The 19,539-nt window shown below is 42.4% G+C and overlaps 1 protein-coding gene across 5 annotated transcripts in view; it reads left to right on the top strand.

Moving 5' to 3' along the window:
- LOC6567113 (protein sickie) overlaps nt 1-19,539 on the top strand; it is a 178,903-nt gene that overhangs the window by 108,876 nt on the left and 50,488 nt on the right. For 3 of the 5 annotated variants that reach the window (XM_043214691.1, XM_043214689.1, XM_032739645.2), the window contains exons 4-6: nt 10,952-11,082; nt 12,270-12,378; nt 12,457-14,091. In XM_043214691.1, coding sequence (XP_043070626.1) covers nt 10,952-11,082; nt 12,270-12,378; nt 12,457-14,091 — 1,875 coding nt within the window. Of the gene's footprint in view, nt 1-809; nt 920-10,951; nt 11,083-12,269; nt 12,379-12,456; nt 14,092-19,539 lie in introns of those variants that run through there. The other 2 variants (XM_032739643.1, XM_032739644.2) reach the window with 1 other exon arrangement.

Consider the following 19,539-nt stretch of genomic DNA (forward strand, 5'->3'; position numbering starts at 1 on the left):
GAAGTTGCAAATACGTTCAGTTAATTGCATTAAGTTTTCTGTAACAAACCCCCAATCTTTGATCAAAGTGCTGTGCAAACATTTTGGTCATCCCCATCAGACAAATTTCTGGCTTTTTCTATAGATTTTCCCTATTTGCTGTGGGCGTTTTCAGGCGGGGAACCAGACATTTTGTTTGATTAGCAGCTATTTTTACTTGTGTCACGGCAATGTCCCCGCAGGTCCAGCACATTTAATTACGAAATAATGACACAGAGCAAAGAGCACTTTTTGGGGGGTTCCGTTTGTTGGAAATTGTATGCCATTGGATATGCATGGCTTATGTAGTTAAATCAGGGATAATTGAGATAAATTTGCAAATTGAGGCAATGAATTCTTTTAAAATTCTCGAAATGTGCTGGAATAAAGAATATGAATTGACAGCAATATTAAATTAAAACTCAATCTACAACGTCAAAAAAAATGCAACAGTTTTATTTAAAGGGAAATTACTCATTTAATCAAATATAATAATCATAATTAAATAAGAAGAAATTTCGTAAATAAAGCAAAATATAAAAAGAAAATCACATTTCATAGTTACAAAATGTATCTCATTATTAAAATTTAATAAAACCATGGTATAAAAATAAAAGTTCCAAAATTGTGTGCTAAATAAATAAAATGTTTTTGAGCATAAATGTGAATTAAATAACGCCAACAAAGATCACAGCTATAAAGTGCCAAAGTTGCATCTAAATGCCAAATTAAGCTTAGTTTTATAATCATTATCGTCATCGTCATCATCATCATCATCATCATCACATCAGTCACTAATTACAAAAATGGGCAACGTTTCCTCATCCTCGTCACATGGAAATGGTGGTGGCAAGAGCGCTCGGAAATGCCGCAGTCTGCCCAACTCACCGGATGTCAGAAGGTAAAACCCATGCAATCTTATACAAACAATTGAGTGGTTTTCCTCGGGAAAATGTCAAAGTATCTAATGAAGCTCATTATACATATTTTATACAAAGCTAATGCTTGTATCAAACCAAATGTCAGCACAATAAATCAGAGCTCCTAAAATGTTGCCTATCTAAAATTGCTTAAAGTGTACGATATATATTTTCCCAAGAACTCTCAGATCTATTTATATCAGAGCAGAGTCGGAGAGATCTCGGCAGCATGGGCTCACTCCAGTGGGCCTTTGGCTATTTTTATGCACGCCAACAAGTTGGAGGCTAATGGAAATGACATTTGTGGTTGCGTTTCTTAAGTTTTTTAAGATGTATGCCAGCAAGTGCGAATTTCCTGGTTTTCTCACTGGATTAACAGTGGCAAGCGATTCATAATTAAAGCGACTTTAGTCCATGTTCTCGGACGGATTTGAGGTGCCGAAAGCGACACCATCCAAAGACACGCAACTGTTGCGTCTGTTGATCAACTTCCGTCTAAGGTGCATGGGGTCCAGAGTCGAGAGTTCTCCTTCTTTAGATCAACAATTGGCTGCCAGCCAGACTGTGGGCCAAGTTTAATTTACTAGAGCCGTCGGTAGACGGCTGTTGGCTGTTGGCTGCCAGTTGAAAGTTTGTTGCCCCCTCTTTCATTGCATAATCGCAGCGATCAACTTACAGCTGCCTTCAACTCTGGGGCAAAGTGTTCAAAGTGCATATTTGATATGCTTATATGCATATACGCATCCATATGTGACAGCAACCCCTGGAAAAATCAACCACCGTGTCTAAAAACCTTTCAGATATGATGGAAGAACGCACAGAGTCAATAAATAAAACATTTGCCAAGTTGCATAATTGAAATCCATTCGCTGGGAATCTAGAGAAAAACAGGCAGGCCTGTCGACCGCCAGCTACTTATCAGACAACCCTCGCCTCTGTTTACTCAATGGAAGGCTACCGAAATATGCAGCCTGGTTTACTTATTTACGGCCATTTGTCCAACCCCCGCAGGGTCCCACACACACACAGACGCACGCAAACACAAAATGTTGTCAGCTGCATTTGCTGGGTGTGAAAAAAGGAATAAGTGTTTAGATGTGTGTGTTGAGATGTGTGTGTTGAGATGTGTGTGCTTGTGATATAAGCTAAGCTGTACTGTCATATCTAGGGTAAATTAGAGATGACCTCGTGAGAATTATTATAATTGTTTTGAGATAATGGTTTGTAGCAGACTCCATCTTTGATTTAATGATTTCGCCTTTCATATCTTTGCGAAATGATAGTTTATTCTGTAAGATTACAATAAACTCTGGTCAAAAAAGGGAATCATTCTGAAAGTTCCATGCGATTGATATTAAACAGACCTTAGAAAGGCTAAGATTCCATATCTCTGATTATTTTCGTGCATTCATTTCAAATTCATCCTGATTTATGTAATTTATGTAAATAAACACTAATAAATATGTAATTTTAAATAGAAACTCTCATTATCAACGATTATTTTAGCATTTCTAATCAATGCCACGCGCTCATCTCAAATGTTGCGCTTGCAGTTTAAGCGAAGAGTGGAAGTTGCACTCGAGAAGCAAGCTGCTGCCACAAAGTAGATGTTGTTGTTGTTGCCTTTATTTTGTTGTTGTTTGGTTTTGCTACTTTGTTTGTTTTGGGCAACTCTCCATTTGCGGCTGCAGAGTTATTTACAACTCCGGCCAACCATAGAACAACCTGCTGCATATTTAAAGATGTCGTCGACTTGTTTCCTCCCCTCTCTCTTCCCTCCGTCAGTCCCACTCATACACCCGGTTCCAGTTCAAGTCTCGGTTTCAGTCAACAAAGGTGGCAATGTGAGGAAAGGCGACGATGACGGCGTCCACCATTAGCATTAGCAGGGAACGCCAAGAAATATCTTTGAGCTTGCCGTTTGCCCACCGCACGTGTGTGTTCCATATGTGTTTGCAAGGGGTCTGTGGGGTGGGGTAGGGGTAGGGGTAGGGGGGATTGTGTGTCAGCAGACGCTATTAATTGTTTCTTGCAGCAGCTGAGAAAATGCGTCCCTAAAGGCAGACAAACAACTGTTTCGGAGCCTGCAGTTAAGGCGCAAGTTTTGCCATCTAATAACTGAAAATCGTGACTTTATGTCGCACTTGAAAGCCAGCGAGGAGTAAGTAATACTCGTACGAGACGAATACAATACCCAAAGCTAGTAAAGTATCTCAACTCATATTGTGTATCTGTACTTTGCTGGCTGGCTTGAGTTCGCTGCCGGAGCTGGAAGTTGGGAGGGGGTTAGGGTTAGAGATGTACACGACTTTTAAGATGAACACGTTTTTCAACGTGTCGCATTACAATTTCTAATGTAAGCCATTTGACAAGGCTGGTTGTTAGAAACAAAGCTGTCAAACTTGCAGCTAAAACATTACTTTGTATCTGCAAATCGTGCTTAACTATCAAACTCTGTGAGAATTGCTTTTACCAAATCTACATTGTTAAAAGACTCTACTAAAAAATATGAGTTAAAAGCAGCTACTCTGAATAAAGCAATCAGAGCGACAACGAGGCATTTTCTAGATGCACACTTCAATTATGAAAGTTAAAATGAATATTGATCCCATTTTGTTTAGGCTTGCAAACTGTGTCAAATCTGAGTCTATGAGCTAATTCAGCTTCCGTTTAACTTCATCCTGATTTCTCTTTTTTATTATCCAGTTCTACGAACTAAACAGGTTTCAAGCCGCTATTCTTCCTGCCCGTTTGACACAAATGTCTCATTTGTGGCACTCATGCTTTTCTACCACTCTCCCCCATGACTAAGAGTGATCTTCATCTGTCTGATGCTGAGAGTCGAAAGAATACCTCTGTCTGGCACAGAGTTATCTCTAACAGTTTGGCCACTCCTGCGGGCATATCAATGGCACATAATTACGTTTATTATCAGCCATTCAACACCTACTCGCAAAGCTTGCAGCCAGCACTAACCAGACTCCGACCCCAAACCGATGAAAGAACCTCTAACTAGGAGCGTCCAGCGCAACTTCTTTTCTTTTTTTGTTAGCGTCTTTGGAGTGGCTTCTTAGCCAGACATCAGCACATAAATTGTGTGCCTCTTCACTGCTTGTTGTCGTTGTTGGTTGTGGCAGGCAGTCGAACGGGCTATTCGCGGTAGCCTACCAAATTGCTGTGGCAAATTTATGAAAATTTCCTGCACTTAACGGCATAAACTTGCAACTCAAGAGCAAGAAAAACAACGGCAACAACAATATAAAAAAAAAAACAACAAGTACATCAACGACTGTGACCAGGTTCAAAAGGTTTTTGGGTTAAAGATAAAGTGGAAATTGCTTTGGCCAGTAGCTGGAGGTGCCAGCCAGTTGAGAATCTAATGCACTCAACGATAGCTTATTTCAGCAGTGTGAGCATCTATGAATTTACCTCGGGTGAAAGTCAGCCGTCTCAATAACGATAAACTTTCCCAAAGAAAATAGAAGATATGTAATAAGCCAATCATCAAGGAGAATTTTATAGTCAAAGATCGATCGTAAAGAAGAAACGATTCCCGGCATGATTACTATTTCTGAATCATTATATTTTAAGTACTGGAAGCGCTACTGACCTATTAGGAAAACACAGAAAGTTATGATTTTAACATATAAAATTGAACGACAAAACTACCAATTTCATCAAGTTTTTGAAAATGCTAAGTGTGAAAGTAATACGAATTTTAATCATTTGAAATTCACCGTTGTAACTTAGTATTTTTCTCCACGGTATTTTCTGTGGCAATGCCAATCGCCTGTCAATCTTAGCAAGGTAAGGAAACAAACTCAAAGATATCTCAGGCATCCCAAAGGCAACAAAAGGGCCAGGAACAAGGCAACAAAAAACTAATAATAAAAGACACATCTAACCATAAACGGCGACGGCAACAAATCGTGTATATGTGTAAGCCATAATAAAAGCGAAAGAGTTGCTGCAACTTGCAACGCCACACGATCGTATAAGGCAACTGGCCATATCCCAAAATGGTCAGGCCAGAGTTGGAGTCGTCGTGTATTCCTTCAGATCTACCCTACCTTGCCACGCACACTCGAGTCTGGCTCTTTGGAGGAGCTGCTGCTGCTTCTCCTGCTGCTGTTGCATTTGCCATGACAAATGCAACTCAAGTGACACATTGTGCGGTAACAAAAGCAGCAACAAACATGCAACGCAAATGCTACTAATGGGCAGCGGGGCAAAAAGAACTTTTCATATTTATACAACCACAAATACCTTCAACGTCGGCCTTTATAGTTGGCTACCAGCCTGCCCCTCCTCTTCCATTCCTCTCCCGGAAATGTACAGGGACTGGTCGGGGACTGAAACTGCAATTTGAAGTGTAAATGCAACTGCGTGGGCTGTGCGGCACAGGTGAATGCCACTAGGAACAGCAGCCAGGAATGGCATTCAGTTATTATGAGTCTACACACACACTACATACACACACACACACACACACACACACACAGACACACACACACAGACAGCAAAGGTCAAAGACACTGTGCGCGCCATGCTAACAAATCAAAAATGCGTAATAAAGACGCAAAATTCAATTTGCGCGAAATGCAAACAGAAGTTGGTGCCCCTCCTGCCACCCGCTCCCTTTTTGCAACTGGCATGCGACACCTGAAGCTGAGAGATGCAAAGCTGCTGATACTCCGAACACATATCTCAGTTAACAAGCTGTCCATGCACCATGGGTTGCTATTAAAGTAATCAGCATGTCTTGCAAAATTAAATCCGCGTTTTGTGTACTTCAGATTCTGTTTTAAGTTGTAAATTATTGAGTCAAACTTTTGCTTTTAGAATAATTAATCTGAGCCCATTATCCTTTTCTAGAAGATGAAAATGAAGGCTAACTCATTTTTTAAACGTATTTCTAAAGAAATATTCAATGTTTTGACAAATCTTAATTCAAATATGAAGTCAACTATACACAAACAATTTGTAGAGATTTTAAAAGTATTTCTACTCTATAATTCTGAATAAAATTTGCAAGATATATATTTAAGATATATATTTTTAGATTATATTTGTATATTTAAATACACACAAATATTTAAAAAAAATAAATAACTATTTCCAAACGAATGCTGTGTGCAGCCCTCGCACATGTGCTGACTGCTGTCATAGATACAATGTTGGGACTTGTATCTTTGCATCTAGCATATGCAGACAATCGACATCCTTGCTGAAGCAAACACAACTCGGCAGACAGCTTTGGCTTTTCACTTGAAGACTGGGCAAACCGAGCGGAGCAGAGCACCTAACATGGCCAAAGATGTTGGCGGAAAACTCGCAACTCGAAACTCGCGAACAATAAAATGCAAATAAAATTATATCAAAAGTAATTTGGATTTTTTTTTGGAGCGTTTGGTTTTTTGTAATTTGCTGTTGTTTTCGACTGTGCACTGGCAAAGAATGAATATGGCGTGACAGACGCTTGATGACAGCCGCTAAAAGCAGCAGGGGATTCTGCCATTGAAGTTAGGGGTATGCCAGGCGCATTTAATTTTGCAGTAGCCGAACCAAAGGACCAAAAAGGAGCAAAGTCAAAGCCAACGCCAACGCAGCTGCCAAGTTCATTTGTCTGTCTTGTCTGCGTTGGATGTCTTCTGTTTTTTATGAGCTATTTTTTCTTCATTTAATACAATTGTTGCGTACTTCCTTTATTTTTTTGTTGCCTGCCTTATTAATGGGCCAACAACAATGCAAAGATACAAATGTATCTCTTGGCTTTGTCTGCACGCTTGTGGCAAGCCCCCCGCTAAGGTTTATGAGCGCGACTTATTAAAAGTTTGCGCCAGTCTCTCTTTTATTACTTTATTTGCGTTTTTAATCAGCGTTTTGAGTAATTGCGAAACGAGAAAAAAATTGCCAACTTGCCAAAGTAGCCGGGAAATGGAAAAGCCATTTTCCTTTTAGCGGTTGGTAAGCAGCTTATTTGGATTTCAATTATTTGCATATTTAAATGAAAGACTTAATTGCATAATAATTTTTAATTGCAATTAAGAGAGATTTGCTTTGCCAATGTATATTAAATATTTAATTAGCTTATCCTAAATATTTAAAATTTGAGAAAATTGCATAAAATGCAATTAAATACAATTTTTTGAATAGTAGTTGTATTTAAAACATTAGTCAACCTAAAAGCTTATAAAACATTCATTTGTCAAGGAACCAATAATGACAGGAGCTTAAAGTCTAAACATAAACATAAAAATGGTTTTAACAGATAATACGTAACACTTAATGTTGCACATCAATTTTAACGTCCAAGAGTCGCTTCAATCTGCGGCGTGTGGTATTAGTAGTTGGCTAGTGTGCCAGCCAAAGAATTGACATGGTTATGCAACCAATGTAACTCGTTTGTCGATTTATTTCTTTCATAATTGTTGAAAGGCCGAAGTCATTGTGCAACGTCCTATTGCCGACATACTGTAAAGCACTAGAGATGTCTCTGATCACCTTGTTCTGCAAAACTTTAAATAGGTTTACCCAAGGTTTTGCAGCTGAGCCCGCAAATGAAATCCCGTATCATGCACGATGATGCTCCTGTGCACCAGCAGCTTGTTGCTCATGCTGAGCTTGCTGGATGGCTTCAGCATCCAGTTGAGTTTTGCCCTTTTGGATGTACACGCTGTCACCGTGATCTGAATGTGTTTGCGCCAGGTAAGTTTTCTGTCGGGATACATACCCAGGTGTCGGACATGACGCTCCTGAGGTGTGACCATGTTGTTGAGTCGGACGGCTGGACACTTATCATTTCTGAGCGCAAACTTGCTCCCATTGACGCAGATGGTCTACCGGTTGGCCCACAAACTAAAACCATTCAAGAACCTCTGTGTAGCCGCAGTTGCTCTCCAAGCAGAGGTGGAGTTGGCAAGCAGCGTATTTATGGATACTATAATTTGCAAGTCCGCGGTGTACAAGGTCCAAAGGCACTACCCTGTGGTACAGCGCTCCAATGCGGAGGATGTTTGATCGCTCGCCCCCAACTTCGACTATACAGCGATCAAACGCTTGTTGAATATCCAGGAAGACGATATATACAGCGCGTATTGCATATTTTCCAAAGCCTTGAGGACATACTGTACTACTCGATGAACTTGCTCTGGTGAACCATGGTGATTCCGAAAGCCAAACTGATGATCAGGAACGACACTCTGTAAGCCACTTTCTGCCGACAGCCTTCCAAGAAATATTTTTTCAAATATTTTGAAGAAAGTGGACAGCAAGCTTATCGGTCGAAATGACGAGACAAGATTATCCGGCTTGCCAGGTTTCGGAAGGGGCTTTACTGAACTTCAGCCTGAGAGTCTGCATGCGGACTTCATTAGGGGCGATAGGTGTGATCGGTTGTACGGGATCGAGATCAGCATTTAAAAATGCCTTAGTATCCTGTACCTGGCTGGGTGATGTAAGCGCAAAAGACGTGAGCCGGCCTTGCAGCTCATCCGCAAATGCTGATGCAATCTCTGCATCCGGTCGACACCAAGTGTTATCTGGTCGCACGATGGCGATCCTCTTGTAGCAAGTAATTGGAGGTTGGAGTGCCCCATGCAAGCCGCAAGTGCAATCCCACGACGAGTGTCCAACTGCTGCACCCTCATTGGCGTTATTCGCAAGGCTATTGGCGTTCCACACGCCAACTCGCATCCCAATTTGGCTCATCAATTGGCAAGTGCAGCGTGCGAAATGCTCATCATGGCCATAAGTGTCGCACTCAACGTGTCGAACTTTGACATTAGACTGCCAAACTGGTGGTGGGAGTGCTCATGGTAGAGATGTGGGTGTTGTACTACCTGAAATTGCTGCTGTAGGGGCTGTTGATGTTGCTGGCGCTGTGGCTGCTGGTGTTGTTGTTAATGCCGTAGTTGCTGTTGATGGTGTTGCAGTATGTGCTCTTGCTGTTGGTGTTGCTGCTAGTGGCGTTGGTGCGAATGTTTCTGTTGTGGCTGTGACTGCTCTGGGTGCCTAAGAATCTGGCGAACTTTGTGTTGGCGCGTTTTTCCTCTCCGCTGTTGCTCAACGACCTGTGGTGTAACTTGCTGAAGCGGCAAAAGCTGTTGTTGCGGCTGCTGGCGATGCTGATGTTGTGGCTGTTATTGATGATAAAGCTGCCTCTGTTGCTGTTGCCCAAGTTGCTGCAGGAACTCAGCCGTTTGAAGTGTGGCAGCATCAGCATATGAAAAATTTTCACTGTGTATGGTTGCCGGGATTCCGTGAGTCTTGAGTCCCATTTCCTGGCAACGATGGAACTGTCCATATGACTGTCAGGGTATTCGAATGAAATGCGCACCTGAGATATGGAGCGTAGATTGTATATTTTTGTATTGCTGGCAGCCGGCTCCAACTCCAAATAACAGAGATTCAGCTCATTCTTGCAGATGCAGCTTACAATGGCTTGGACACCACGCACTGCGTGCCCAAGTCTGCCACTCATCTGTAAGGCACTCAGTTTTCTTCTGCGATGGATGCAGTCCCCTGATCACCAAGGGGAAACCTCTATCCTCCTTTAATTGATACGAATGAAACGGGATTCGCTTAACCGTAAACAACCTTTGGATTACCCTGTACGGATCAATACTATTTGGCATCACTCTGACAGTACCACCACCACATAAACTTGTCAGGCGGCGTGACAGTTGGTGATACGCTCCGCTATAAGTGGGAGAGGCTTAGAAGGCCTTGTTGGCCGAATTTCTCAGCGACAACGCTTAGATTGGGGTCCTCATCGTGAGTAACTTGGTTACGATTGGACACTCTCGGCGGATACGTTGGCGAACTAGGCACCATCTCTTCCATGTCAATTGATCGATATCTGCGTCAGAATCTGACAGCAGATCTGGGAGCCCTTGTGGTGCTGCATGAGCACCATCAGAAGTAGATGGCTCTGCAGCGGCGGTGTTCTTGTTGATGTAATAATATTGTAGCAGTTGGGATTGTTAGCATTTGCCTTTATTAATGCGTTGTTGGTGATGTTGTTGTTGCTGCTGTTGCTGCTTGCCGAGCGAGAGCTCAGATTATAGCGAGCACCAAGGAACTGCAGTATCTGGCGCAGTGGCGTCATGGATAGTGCTGCTCATATTGATTAAATAGGCGGGCACCAAGCACATGCACTCTAGCAGAGTGGTGGCGGCACACGCACAAATCACACTGATTGAAGGGATGCGGCGGGGAACCGATTATTTGAGTACAACATATATTAAATAGATTGAAATTTGTAACAAAAATAATGACCAGTGACTTGATTAAATATAAATTAAAAAAGCTATAAGCACATTTAATGTAAATTTTGCATTATTTGAGCAGCTTCGACGTCATGAAAATGTAATTCAATTAGTGTTTGAAGGCCAATTAAAATGACTTATCAAATTTATTTGATTCAATCAAAATAAAATGTTCATTAAAATGAATCATTTTGCAATTTAGTTACGACCAGAGATAATCAAGAGATATAGCTAAAGCTACTTAGGTACGCTGTTTATGGCTTACGACTTGCGAGATTCAAAAGTATCTTTCGCAATGACATGCATATTTATGAGCCCGCTTTTTGTCTTCCATTTCAGTTCGCGCAATCACATCGTTAAAAATGCTGTAAAAATATTTACTGCAGTTTCTGGGTGCGCAGACAAAAATGAAAAAAATAAAAGGGTTTGGCGGCAACTTCATTAATTTATCAACGTTGTAATGTAAAATTATTTTAATGTCGCAGTTTGTATAAATCGTCAAGATAAGTAAATGCCAAGAGCAGCATAAAAAATGTATCTGACAGATACTTTTACAGCAACTCATGCAAATCACGCCTCAGACAAGCTGTAACTGCGCTTGGCCTACCGCGTGGGCGGTTTGCCATAAAAAAGCCATAAAGAAATGTAAAAATATACATTTATTAGTCTCTCTGGCTGCATAGCATATTGTTTTTTATATACCAATTTTAGTTAAAGGCAAACTTATTTTCTTGCTTATTACAGGCAAATACCGCCCGCTTATGGAAAGGTCAATGGCGGAACTGCCATTCCGCTGCCCGCAACTGTTATGGTCCAGCGTCGCTGCCCCCCGGACAAGGTGCGCCCCCTGCCACCAACGCCGAATCATACGCCATGTAAGTGAATATTGTTTTCAGAGGGTTTGGGAAAGTATTATTAAAAATGTGCTTTAAAGCCACCCGTTTTAGTGGTGGCTTTTTTGGGGCACGGCTGCAGCCCCGTTTTTGTTTACTGTACTCGGAACCCGAAACAAACAAATTTCAGTCCATCGTCAAACAAACAACCCCCAGCGGGGGATGCCAATGCACTTAGCCAGGTCCGAGATTTGTCGTTAAAAGGGGTAACAATATAGACATGGCTCGTGTGCTGCCACATCATCAAAGCACTCCTGGGAATCCCTTTGTGGGGCTCTCGAGTTCGTCGTATGGGGCGCGTGCTATTCAAAAACAGCCTCATTGCTCATATATTTCGTTGCACTTGATTTGCTGAAGCTGGAACATTTTGTAATTAATGCCTGTGGCGGTGATTTGAGGTCTTAAATGGGCCCCTTGTTGAACGCCAGTTGGGAATAGCTGTTGCAGTAAATGGAACTGGAACATAATTCTAAAGTAGATAAATATGACATTAGTAAAGAGTAAATGAAGTAAAACAAAACCATTCACATCTAAAAAGACATCATGAAACAAACAATAATAGAGACGTATTCATTATTTGAAACTCAAAACTGAACGCCAGCATTTGTAATTAGCTGGAACTAAGCTCCAACTAGCGCTCCTTGGGATAGATTTGACTTCTTGGAGTAATTAACAATGTAAACACTTTCAATAATGATTGAATTGGTTTTCGGTTTTAATAAATCTGCAAAAGACTCGGCTGCTTGAACCGACATTTAGAATTGACAATAGCACTTCGAGTCGATAGATTATGGTAGAAAAAATAATAAAATTAGTGAAATAACAACAAATAATGACAATTTTGTGCTATTTGAGTGCTAAAAAATTACAGCACTTTTAATTTTATCGCATGTAAAGTCGAGATATAAGATTTATGTGACAGTGCGTGAGACCCTCATATATACAACTGCCAGTCTGCCCCCTACTATATACTCCCTCTGGACAGACGCACAGCAATTAATTAAGTTTAATGTCCGCTTGGCCTTAAGCATTGATTTATTGGCAGCGCCTCCCTTCCCCCACTCGACATATGCGTCTCAGCATCAGCTGACAGCCAGCGGACATCTTCAAGTGGGCACCAAATCATTGAACTCCTCTCTCTCTCTTTTCTTTTTTCACGCTCTCTACAGCCATACCTGGTCTGGGCAAGAGCGGCAGTGATTTCAATACGAGCCGTCCCAACAGTCCGCCCACCAGTAATCACACCATACAGAGTCTGAAGAGCGGCAACAACAACAGGTAATCATGAGAATATCCTCGACTGGTTGCAAACTGTGACTGACAAGGGCTTGTTCTTGTTTGGTATTTTTTTTGCAGCCTGCGTCCGCCTAGTGTGAAGAGTAATCACCAGAGCGGCATTCCCTCGCCGAGCAGCTTGAATGCGCCCACGATTTCGGCACCGCAGAAGCACTCAATGCTGGACAAGCTGAAGCTCTTCAACAAGGAGAAGCAACAGAATGCGGCAAATGCAGCCGCTGTCGCCTCGAATAAAACGCAAATCCAGTCGAAGCGCACTTCATCCTCCTCGGGCTTCAGTTCGGCGCGCTCCGAGCGCTCCGACTCCAGCCTGAGTCTGAATGATGGCCACAACTCGCAGCTGAAGCCGCCCAGCATTAGTGTCAGTGCTCAACAGAAGAGCCAACAGAAGCACAATACCAAGCAGTCGAAGCTGCTCGCTGCACAGCAAAAGAAGGATCAATCCAAAGCAGTTGCGGCGGCTGCTGCTGCTGCCAAGAAGGAGAAGAGTCCTGCCCGCTCGCTGCACAAGGAGGAACTGCAGCAGCAGTCGGGCAACGAATCACGCAGCTCCACCATGGGAAGAGCTGTCAAGAGTTCCTTAACACGCGGCTCCGCTGAGAAGACGTCATCCAAATCGTCGCTGCACTCCAAAACCGACTCGCTTAAGAGTCAAAGTCAGCAGCAGCAGCAGCAGCAGCAGCAACTGCTCCATAGTCCCAGCGGCACAGCTCTGCCCAAACCAATTGCAGCCATTAAGGGCACCAGCAAGTTGCCCCAATTGGGCTCCAGCTGCAGCTCCAACTCGGAGCTGTTCAAGCGTGAAACTAGCGACATATCCACTAATTCAAGCAACCAGGCAAACATATCCCAACAGCAACAGCAGCAACAATCAACTGCCAACACACATATCCTCAAGGCCTTGCCTTCAACACCACCACCTCCATACTACGCCAATGCACCGCCAACTCCTCCTCCTCCTACAGCTTCACACATATCAGCCACTTACTCCAACAGCGTCTCGGGCTACCTCAGCGAACCCAGCACGCCACAACATGGCCACAGCCTCTACAGCAGCAGCAGCGGCAGCCGTTTGCCCCCACCGAAATCCGCTTTGGGTGGTTCTGCACCACGCAAACTGGAGTATAATGCGGGACCACATATTTTAGGTGCGCCACCGCGTTCCCCGTTGCAGCGTGTACCCATGCAACACAATTCGGCACCGAATACGCCCACCGCCTCGCCCAGCAAGTTTCATACGATACCTTCGAAGATTGTGGGCACCATTTACGAGTCCAAAGAGGAGCAGTTGCCATCTGCTGCTGCTGCCGCCTCCTCCTCATCCTGTTCCTCTTCGGTGCTGCCCATGCGTCCGCTGCTGCGCGGCTACAATTCTCATGTGACATTGCCCACGCGTGGTGCACGAGGTGGACAGCCGCATCATCATCCGCATCCGCATCCGCATCCACATCAATCCTACCTGGAGTTCTGCGAATCGGACATCGGTCAAGGCTACTGCAGCGATGGCGATGCCTTGCGCGTGGGCAACTCCACTTCGGGCAGTCGCTATCATCACGACATCGACAATGGATATCTATCGGAGGGCAGCAGTGGCCTAAGCACCGCGGCTGGATCAGCGATTGGTGTTTCGCATGGCAAACATTTTCTCAGCATGATGCGAGCCAGAACCCAGCTGCCAACAACCATTGAAGAGCGGTAAGTCTTTAACTTCTTATATATGGTGAGGGTAAATTTCGAGATCGTAGAAGTAATATTTATAAAAATGATACTCGATTTAGGGCTGCGTTTCTAATATTTCGAAATATTAAATTTTATATTTCAGGCCAGATTTCATAATTTTATACACATCTTCAACCAAAAAGTACTTCACATAAAATTCGGTAAAGCTTTAGCAAAGTTAAGCAAGTACAGATTCAAAAATATGCAGAAGTTTCGCATTTATTCTGGATGCAATAACCATTATTAATTGTTCACATTTTTGTGCGCATATCTGGGTGCTCTCGTTTCCCGTTATCCATGTTATGTGCCATGAGTCATTTGCGTCCAGCTCCTACGCAGCTGAAATCAATGAGTCATCGGACAATTACCATTTGTATCGTTTCGATTGACTTCCGAGAAGTTGTTGTCGCCTGCTGTGTGTGCTGGTGTCGTCAAATGTTGCGTGTTGCGTGTGGTGGCTATAAAAGGCACTTAAGCGAGAGCAAAGCAGGCGGCTTTAGGCTTCTCTTTCAAGTTTGGCTTTGTGTTTAGGCCTGAGTGCAACGCAGTTGCCACGCACAATTTGGCCACGCTTTTGGTGTCAGGCGCAGCTGGTTGGGTCCTAAAGCAAGGGCCACTCGTCATTTGAAGAGCAGTTAATTGTTATGGCAGACACTTGAGGCACCTCAACAACTTCCTCCCGCAACGTAGTCTGTGGCGATGACAGACTGACTGCTCTTCAAAGCCAAAACCAGCGCTCAAATTGCCAATTTGCATAAAATCCACTTGATGTTGACTCCAGAGTCAGAGATCAGGTTTTCCCCGGTTCCAGGTTTTCTCTCCGGTGCAGAGAGGCTTGTCATACATCATTTGCAAATTGTCAACAGCAGCAAAACAGACGATGACAACTTGACAATTGACAATTGACAATGCTCACCTGTCACAGTGTAAACTCCTCCCTTCGCCCGCCTTCTACTTCGATAGATTGTTTGTGATTGCTTGTGGATATTGAGATACATTCAGGCGGTGGCATATAGCAACGGGGATAGAACACAGGACAAACGGACGAACACACTTTGCCACTTTGGCACTTCAGTTAACAAAGGTATCCACGGAAGATTGCTGTTAACAAGCGATTTGGTGTGTGCACCGAAATGTCTAAGCCTCAGAGTCTTTGACTGACTTTACTTTTTGAAATATGTGTTGCTAAAGGTGCTTTAAGGGAGATCTTAGAACTGTATTTTGCTATAACCATAACGTTCTGTTGAGTTTCGAGCAGCTTAAGGGATGTGGTACAACCAATGTGGTACAACTATTTATATAGATATGTTTACAATTAGCTACGACTTAAGGCAATTCGGTGCTAACCATTCTCGATTAGACTACGCTTATTTGTTATAAATAATATTATAATGAACTTTTCTCGCCCCGAACTGGGATGCTTTTAATGTCTAATTAAGTTTTCCACTTGCCGCTCTATTTGTTTGGCATTAACAGTCGAAATCGCTTTTGCTATAACATAATTTTTCTGTTTTTATTAAACACTTGTCAGACAACCGAACACACCCAAGACTCCATTGCTCCTCCTCCCGCCGCACATTTCAACACGCATTTCATTAAAAAGCGCTTATGGCAGTATAAGCTGTGGTGGGAGGAGGCGGGAGAGTGTGAGAGTGTAAGAGTGTAAGAGTGTGAGAGGGCTTTCCACATTTTCATTAGCTTCGGTCCATCAACGCGTTTGATCTGTGAAATTAATGCAATGCCATGAGGCGCAAATGTGGGAGCTACTCTTTCCCTCTTTGTCTCTGTCTCGAGTTCTCTATAAATAGCAACAGCTGTCGTCGCTGCGGGGTAAGAGGCGGAGGGAGTGCCACTTCAACAAGTGCAGGCTCATGGTTCAAGTTGCTGACCCTGTCGACTTTTGAGCCCGTTGGTCACGTAATGCAGCTGCAAAAAATGCTCAATAATTGAATTTTAATGCACCCTGCCTCTCCCTCCCAACCACTCCTCCAGTGCATTGTCGCATTAGTGTCGAGCTGAAGCTAATCAGTTGCGGCGTCGACACCTGCAGGACATAATTTTGAAGCCCAACAAGTGCAACGATGTCCTGGCATGCCAGCCGACAATCTCTGTTGGGAGCTCTACCAGTTGTCTGGCCATAAAAGTAAATCAAAATGCAGCAGGGCGCATATTTCAACAAGCAGGCCAACCGTGGCAGACAGTTAAGAACGAATTGCGGTTGTTGTTGTTGCTGATACTTGTAGGGGTTTGTGCCAACTGGACTTGGAGCACACATATGGCTAGCTGCCTAGCTGTCTAGCTGCCTGGCTGTCTGCCTAGCAGTCTGTCCTTGTGTCTGTTTTGTGTGTATGGCCGGCTGTCGTCTGCCGGCTGCCGGCTGCATCCTTGCTGCTTTTATTTAATAACGCATTTTTCAATTCATTTGATTTATGGCTCAGGCGTGAGACGCTACCATTTTCCAGATTGCCACTGCGAATGCAACATTTTTTTAAAGCTCGCTTTAAACTAGCCGTATTATTATCTGCCCCATCTACAATTTGGGGTTTTCCACATTATCGTAAAATTCGCTGACCACATTGGCGGCGAGCAAATTGAAAATAAATTTCGCACCCAGCAGCCCCGACATAATAAATACAAATTGTTTTTATTAATTTCATCAGACTCACTGAACCCGTAGGCCCTACTAAATATATGTCCGGCCTGTCCACCTGCCTGTGCCACCTTTTCTAAAAAGGGGCTGCCCACTCGAGTGTTCAATGACGTGACCCTTGTGCCAATCGCATTTGGATTTGCTTGCTCGCAGTGTTTTCCTCTCTTCTTGTTATTTTTTGGCTACTCTTTTTAGTGAAGCGTCGAGTGGTGTTTAATGAAGCGTCAATTTTGGGAACTGGCTTCTGGGAGTATTGATTCATTCACTTCGATATGTTTAAAAACATATTCTTTATTTGAGTTGACAGCCGTTTCAGTATTGTTGCCTTTCACCGACAGCTCAGTATTAAGTGGATTACTTATTGTGTAGATTGAATAAAGAATTTGTGAATAGAAAATAAAAAAAATAAAGTTAAAGTTACATTGAAAACCTTCGGAGTTGGGTATGAAAAGCCTTAAGTAATATAACAAATTTAACTCTTTAAACCCAAAGCTTAACCTTTTTCCCTTTCGGCTCAAAAGCTTCGCTACTGTGCACACAATGTGGAGCTTTTGTTGCACACAGAAAGCTCATCACGCCCACTTTATAGCATAGTCAAGACACGTTTAGCCAGGACACACAACCACAATGCCTTCGGATTTTTATAGTTAATTTGCACTCGAACCACAATAATGCATTAGGCAAATAATAAAATATCGAAAAATTGCGACAGTTGTTCAGTTGCAGCTCAATTATAAAAACAATCAGTTGCCGTTTTGTCATTCTTAATGGACATGAGTGAACTGCAACTGCAATTGATAAGTGCAACAAAACCTCGCAATTCCCTTGTCCTACCTCTATCGTTTCTATTGTTTCCTGGTGTGCACCCACGTTGCGGGCCGATTAAAAGCGGCTCAAAGCATGTGACGGGCATACGTAAGCCTTTAAGCCAGAAGTGACCTTTCCACATGCTGCCACACGTTCAACTAACTGGCATTCCTCAACGCCCACACATACACACAGACACACCGACACACACATACACAATTGCAGCAATAGTGTGACATGAACATGACAAGAGTCTTTGGCTGGACTTATGCTTAATCGTTTTCCAATAACTTTGCCATAGCCGGCAGATATTTTTTATGTAATTAATGTGCACTAAAGCTTTTAATTTATATACCCTAACTAATACTGAGTATTTTAGCTGAGAAGTATAAGTTGAAAACTGTGATGAATATGGAAGATCATTTTTCATTATTTTATAAACATTTTCTTAAATCAAATATAGTTACTTCGGAATAGATACACAGATTGAAAAGTCTTCATGTTTTTAGTTAATGTGATATTCGTGATTCCTAATTTGTTATATGTAAAAATAAAGATTAATACTTGATCTTCATTGGACTTGACTTAATATTGCAATATGAATACTGCCACGTGGGGTTCAGCATCGGCGGCTCTCTTTTATAATGTATTGGGGCAGTTCGATGGCTCGCTGATTGAGTGCCGCCGCCTTGAAGATTAATGAGTAATTGGGTAACCAGGCGCTGGGCGCACTTCAGTGTGGGACTGGCACTGGCAAGTGGCTCCAATTAGTTGAGTTGCCGAACAAAGACTTGTGCCACAGCCAATCAACAAGAACTAACAAATGCAACTACAAAATTGAGAGGAACTTGTTATCGGCTAGTTTCGCTTTTCATTGCGGCGGCCTCGTTGAATTTTCTTGCGTGCAGTTAGTTGATTTTATTTTTTTTGAAAATTGCAGCACAGACAACAAGAACTCGCCCGCCCTTGGCTCAATTTTTTATTTGGCTTTTTCTGAAACCGGGCAGCTGTCGAACATGCAGCTAGCTTGAGCAACTGATTGCATGGCAAACAACTGATGCCAAAGAGAGTTGCAACACGTTTCGAAATTGCTTCTCTCTCTTAAAATGCACAGCTGTCACCCTCTCTCTCTCTCTCTCTCTCTCTCTCTCTTTCCTTTCGCAATAGACATTTGTTGCTTTTGGCCAAGAGCAACCGTCACCACCCAACAACAAAAATAAAGAGAGTGAGTTGAGCGGCAAGTCTGTTGTATCCCGTGTGGGTGGAGTATGTTTGACAATTGTTGGAATAATATTACCTTATCGGCCAGCGGAGGAATGCTGTAGATGGCAGAAATCAAAATAAAAGTAAATATGAACTGAAATAAAGTGCACAGTTTTATGCTCACCAAATGAGCAAATAAAATACGCTAACATTTTTAAGAGATTTTTCGCCAGGTATAAAGGTAATGTTCAAGCTAAAAGGCATTTTACAAATGAAAAACTGAGCTTGTATCTGCCATGTGTGAGGAAATACAATTTGTATGATATAGAATATACAAATTGTATTTAAGAAGTATTTTTTATATGATGTGTTATAATTAATTAAAAGTCTAAAAAGAAATTTTTCAATGAACAAAAGAGTTACGAACACTACAAGCCCCTACATAAAACGGCTATAATTTGTTGTCTGTTGATAGTTCAGCATTCTAAAACATATTTTACATAAGAGTAGCTTTAATTTTCTTTAATTTTGTTATACATCATGTTCATTAGTGTGAACTTTTAAATAATAAGAAATAGTGAAGTCTGTGTCTGTATGTAAGTAAAATGCTAAAGTCGTATCCAAGAGTTGCGAAACGGAAGAAGACATAATTCTTCTTCTATTTCTGTTAACCATAAAGTAAATTATTTATTTGCATTTCAAGTTATCTGGGGATATATCTTCATCTCCACAGCCAACCCCTTTTGAAGTTCTCTTTATCATCA

Source organism: Drosophila grimshawi, unplaced genomic scaffold (assembly GCF_018153295.1).
Source record: "Drosophila grimshawi isolate 15287-2541.00 unplaced genomic scaffold, ASM1815329v1 contig_1377, whole genome shotgun sequence".
Classification (NCBI taxonomy): Eukaryota; Metazoa; Arthropoda; class Insecta; order Diptera; family Drosophilidae; genus Drosophila; species Drosophila grimshawi.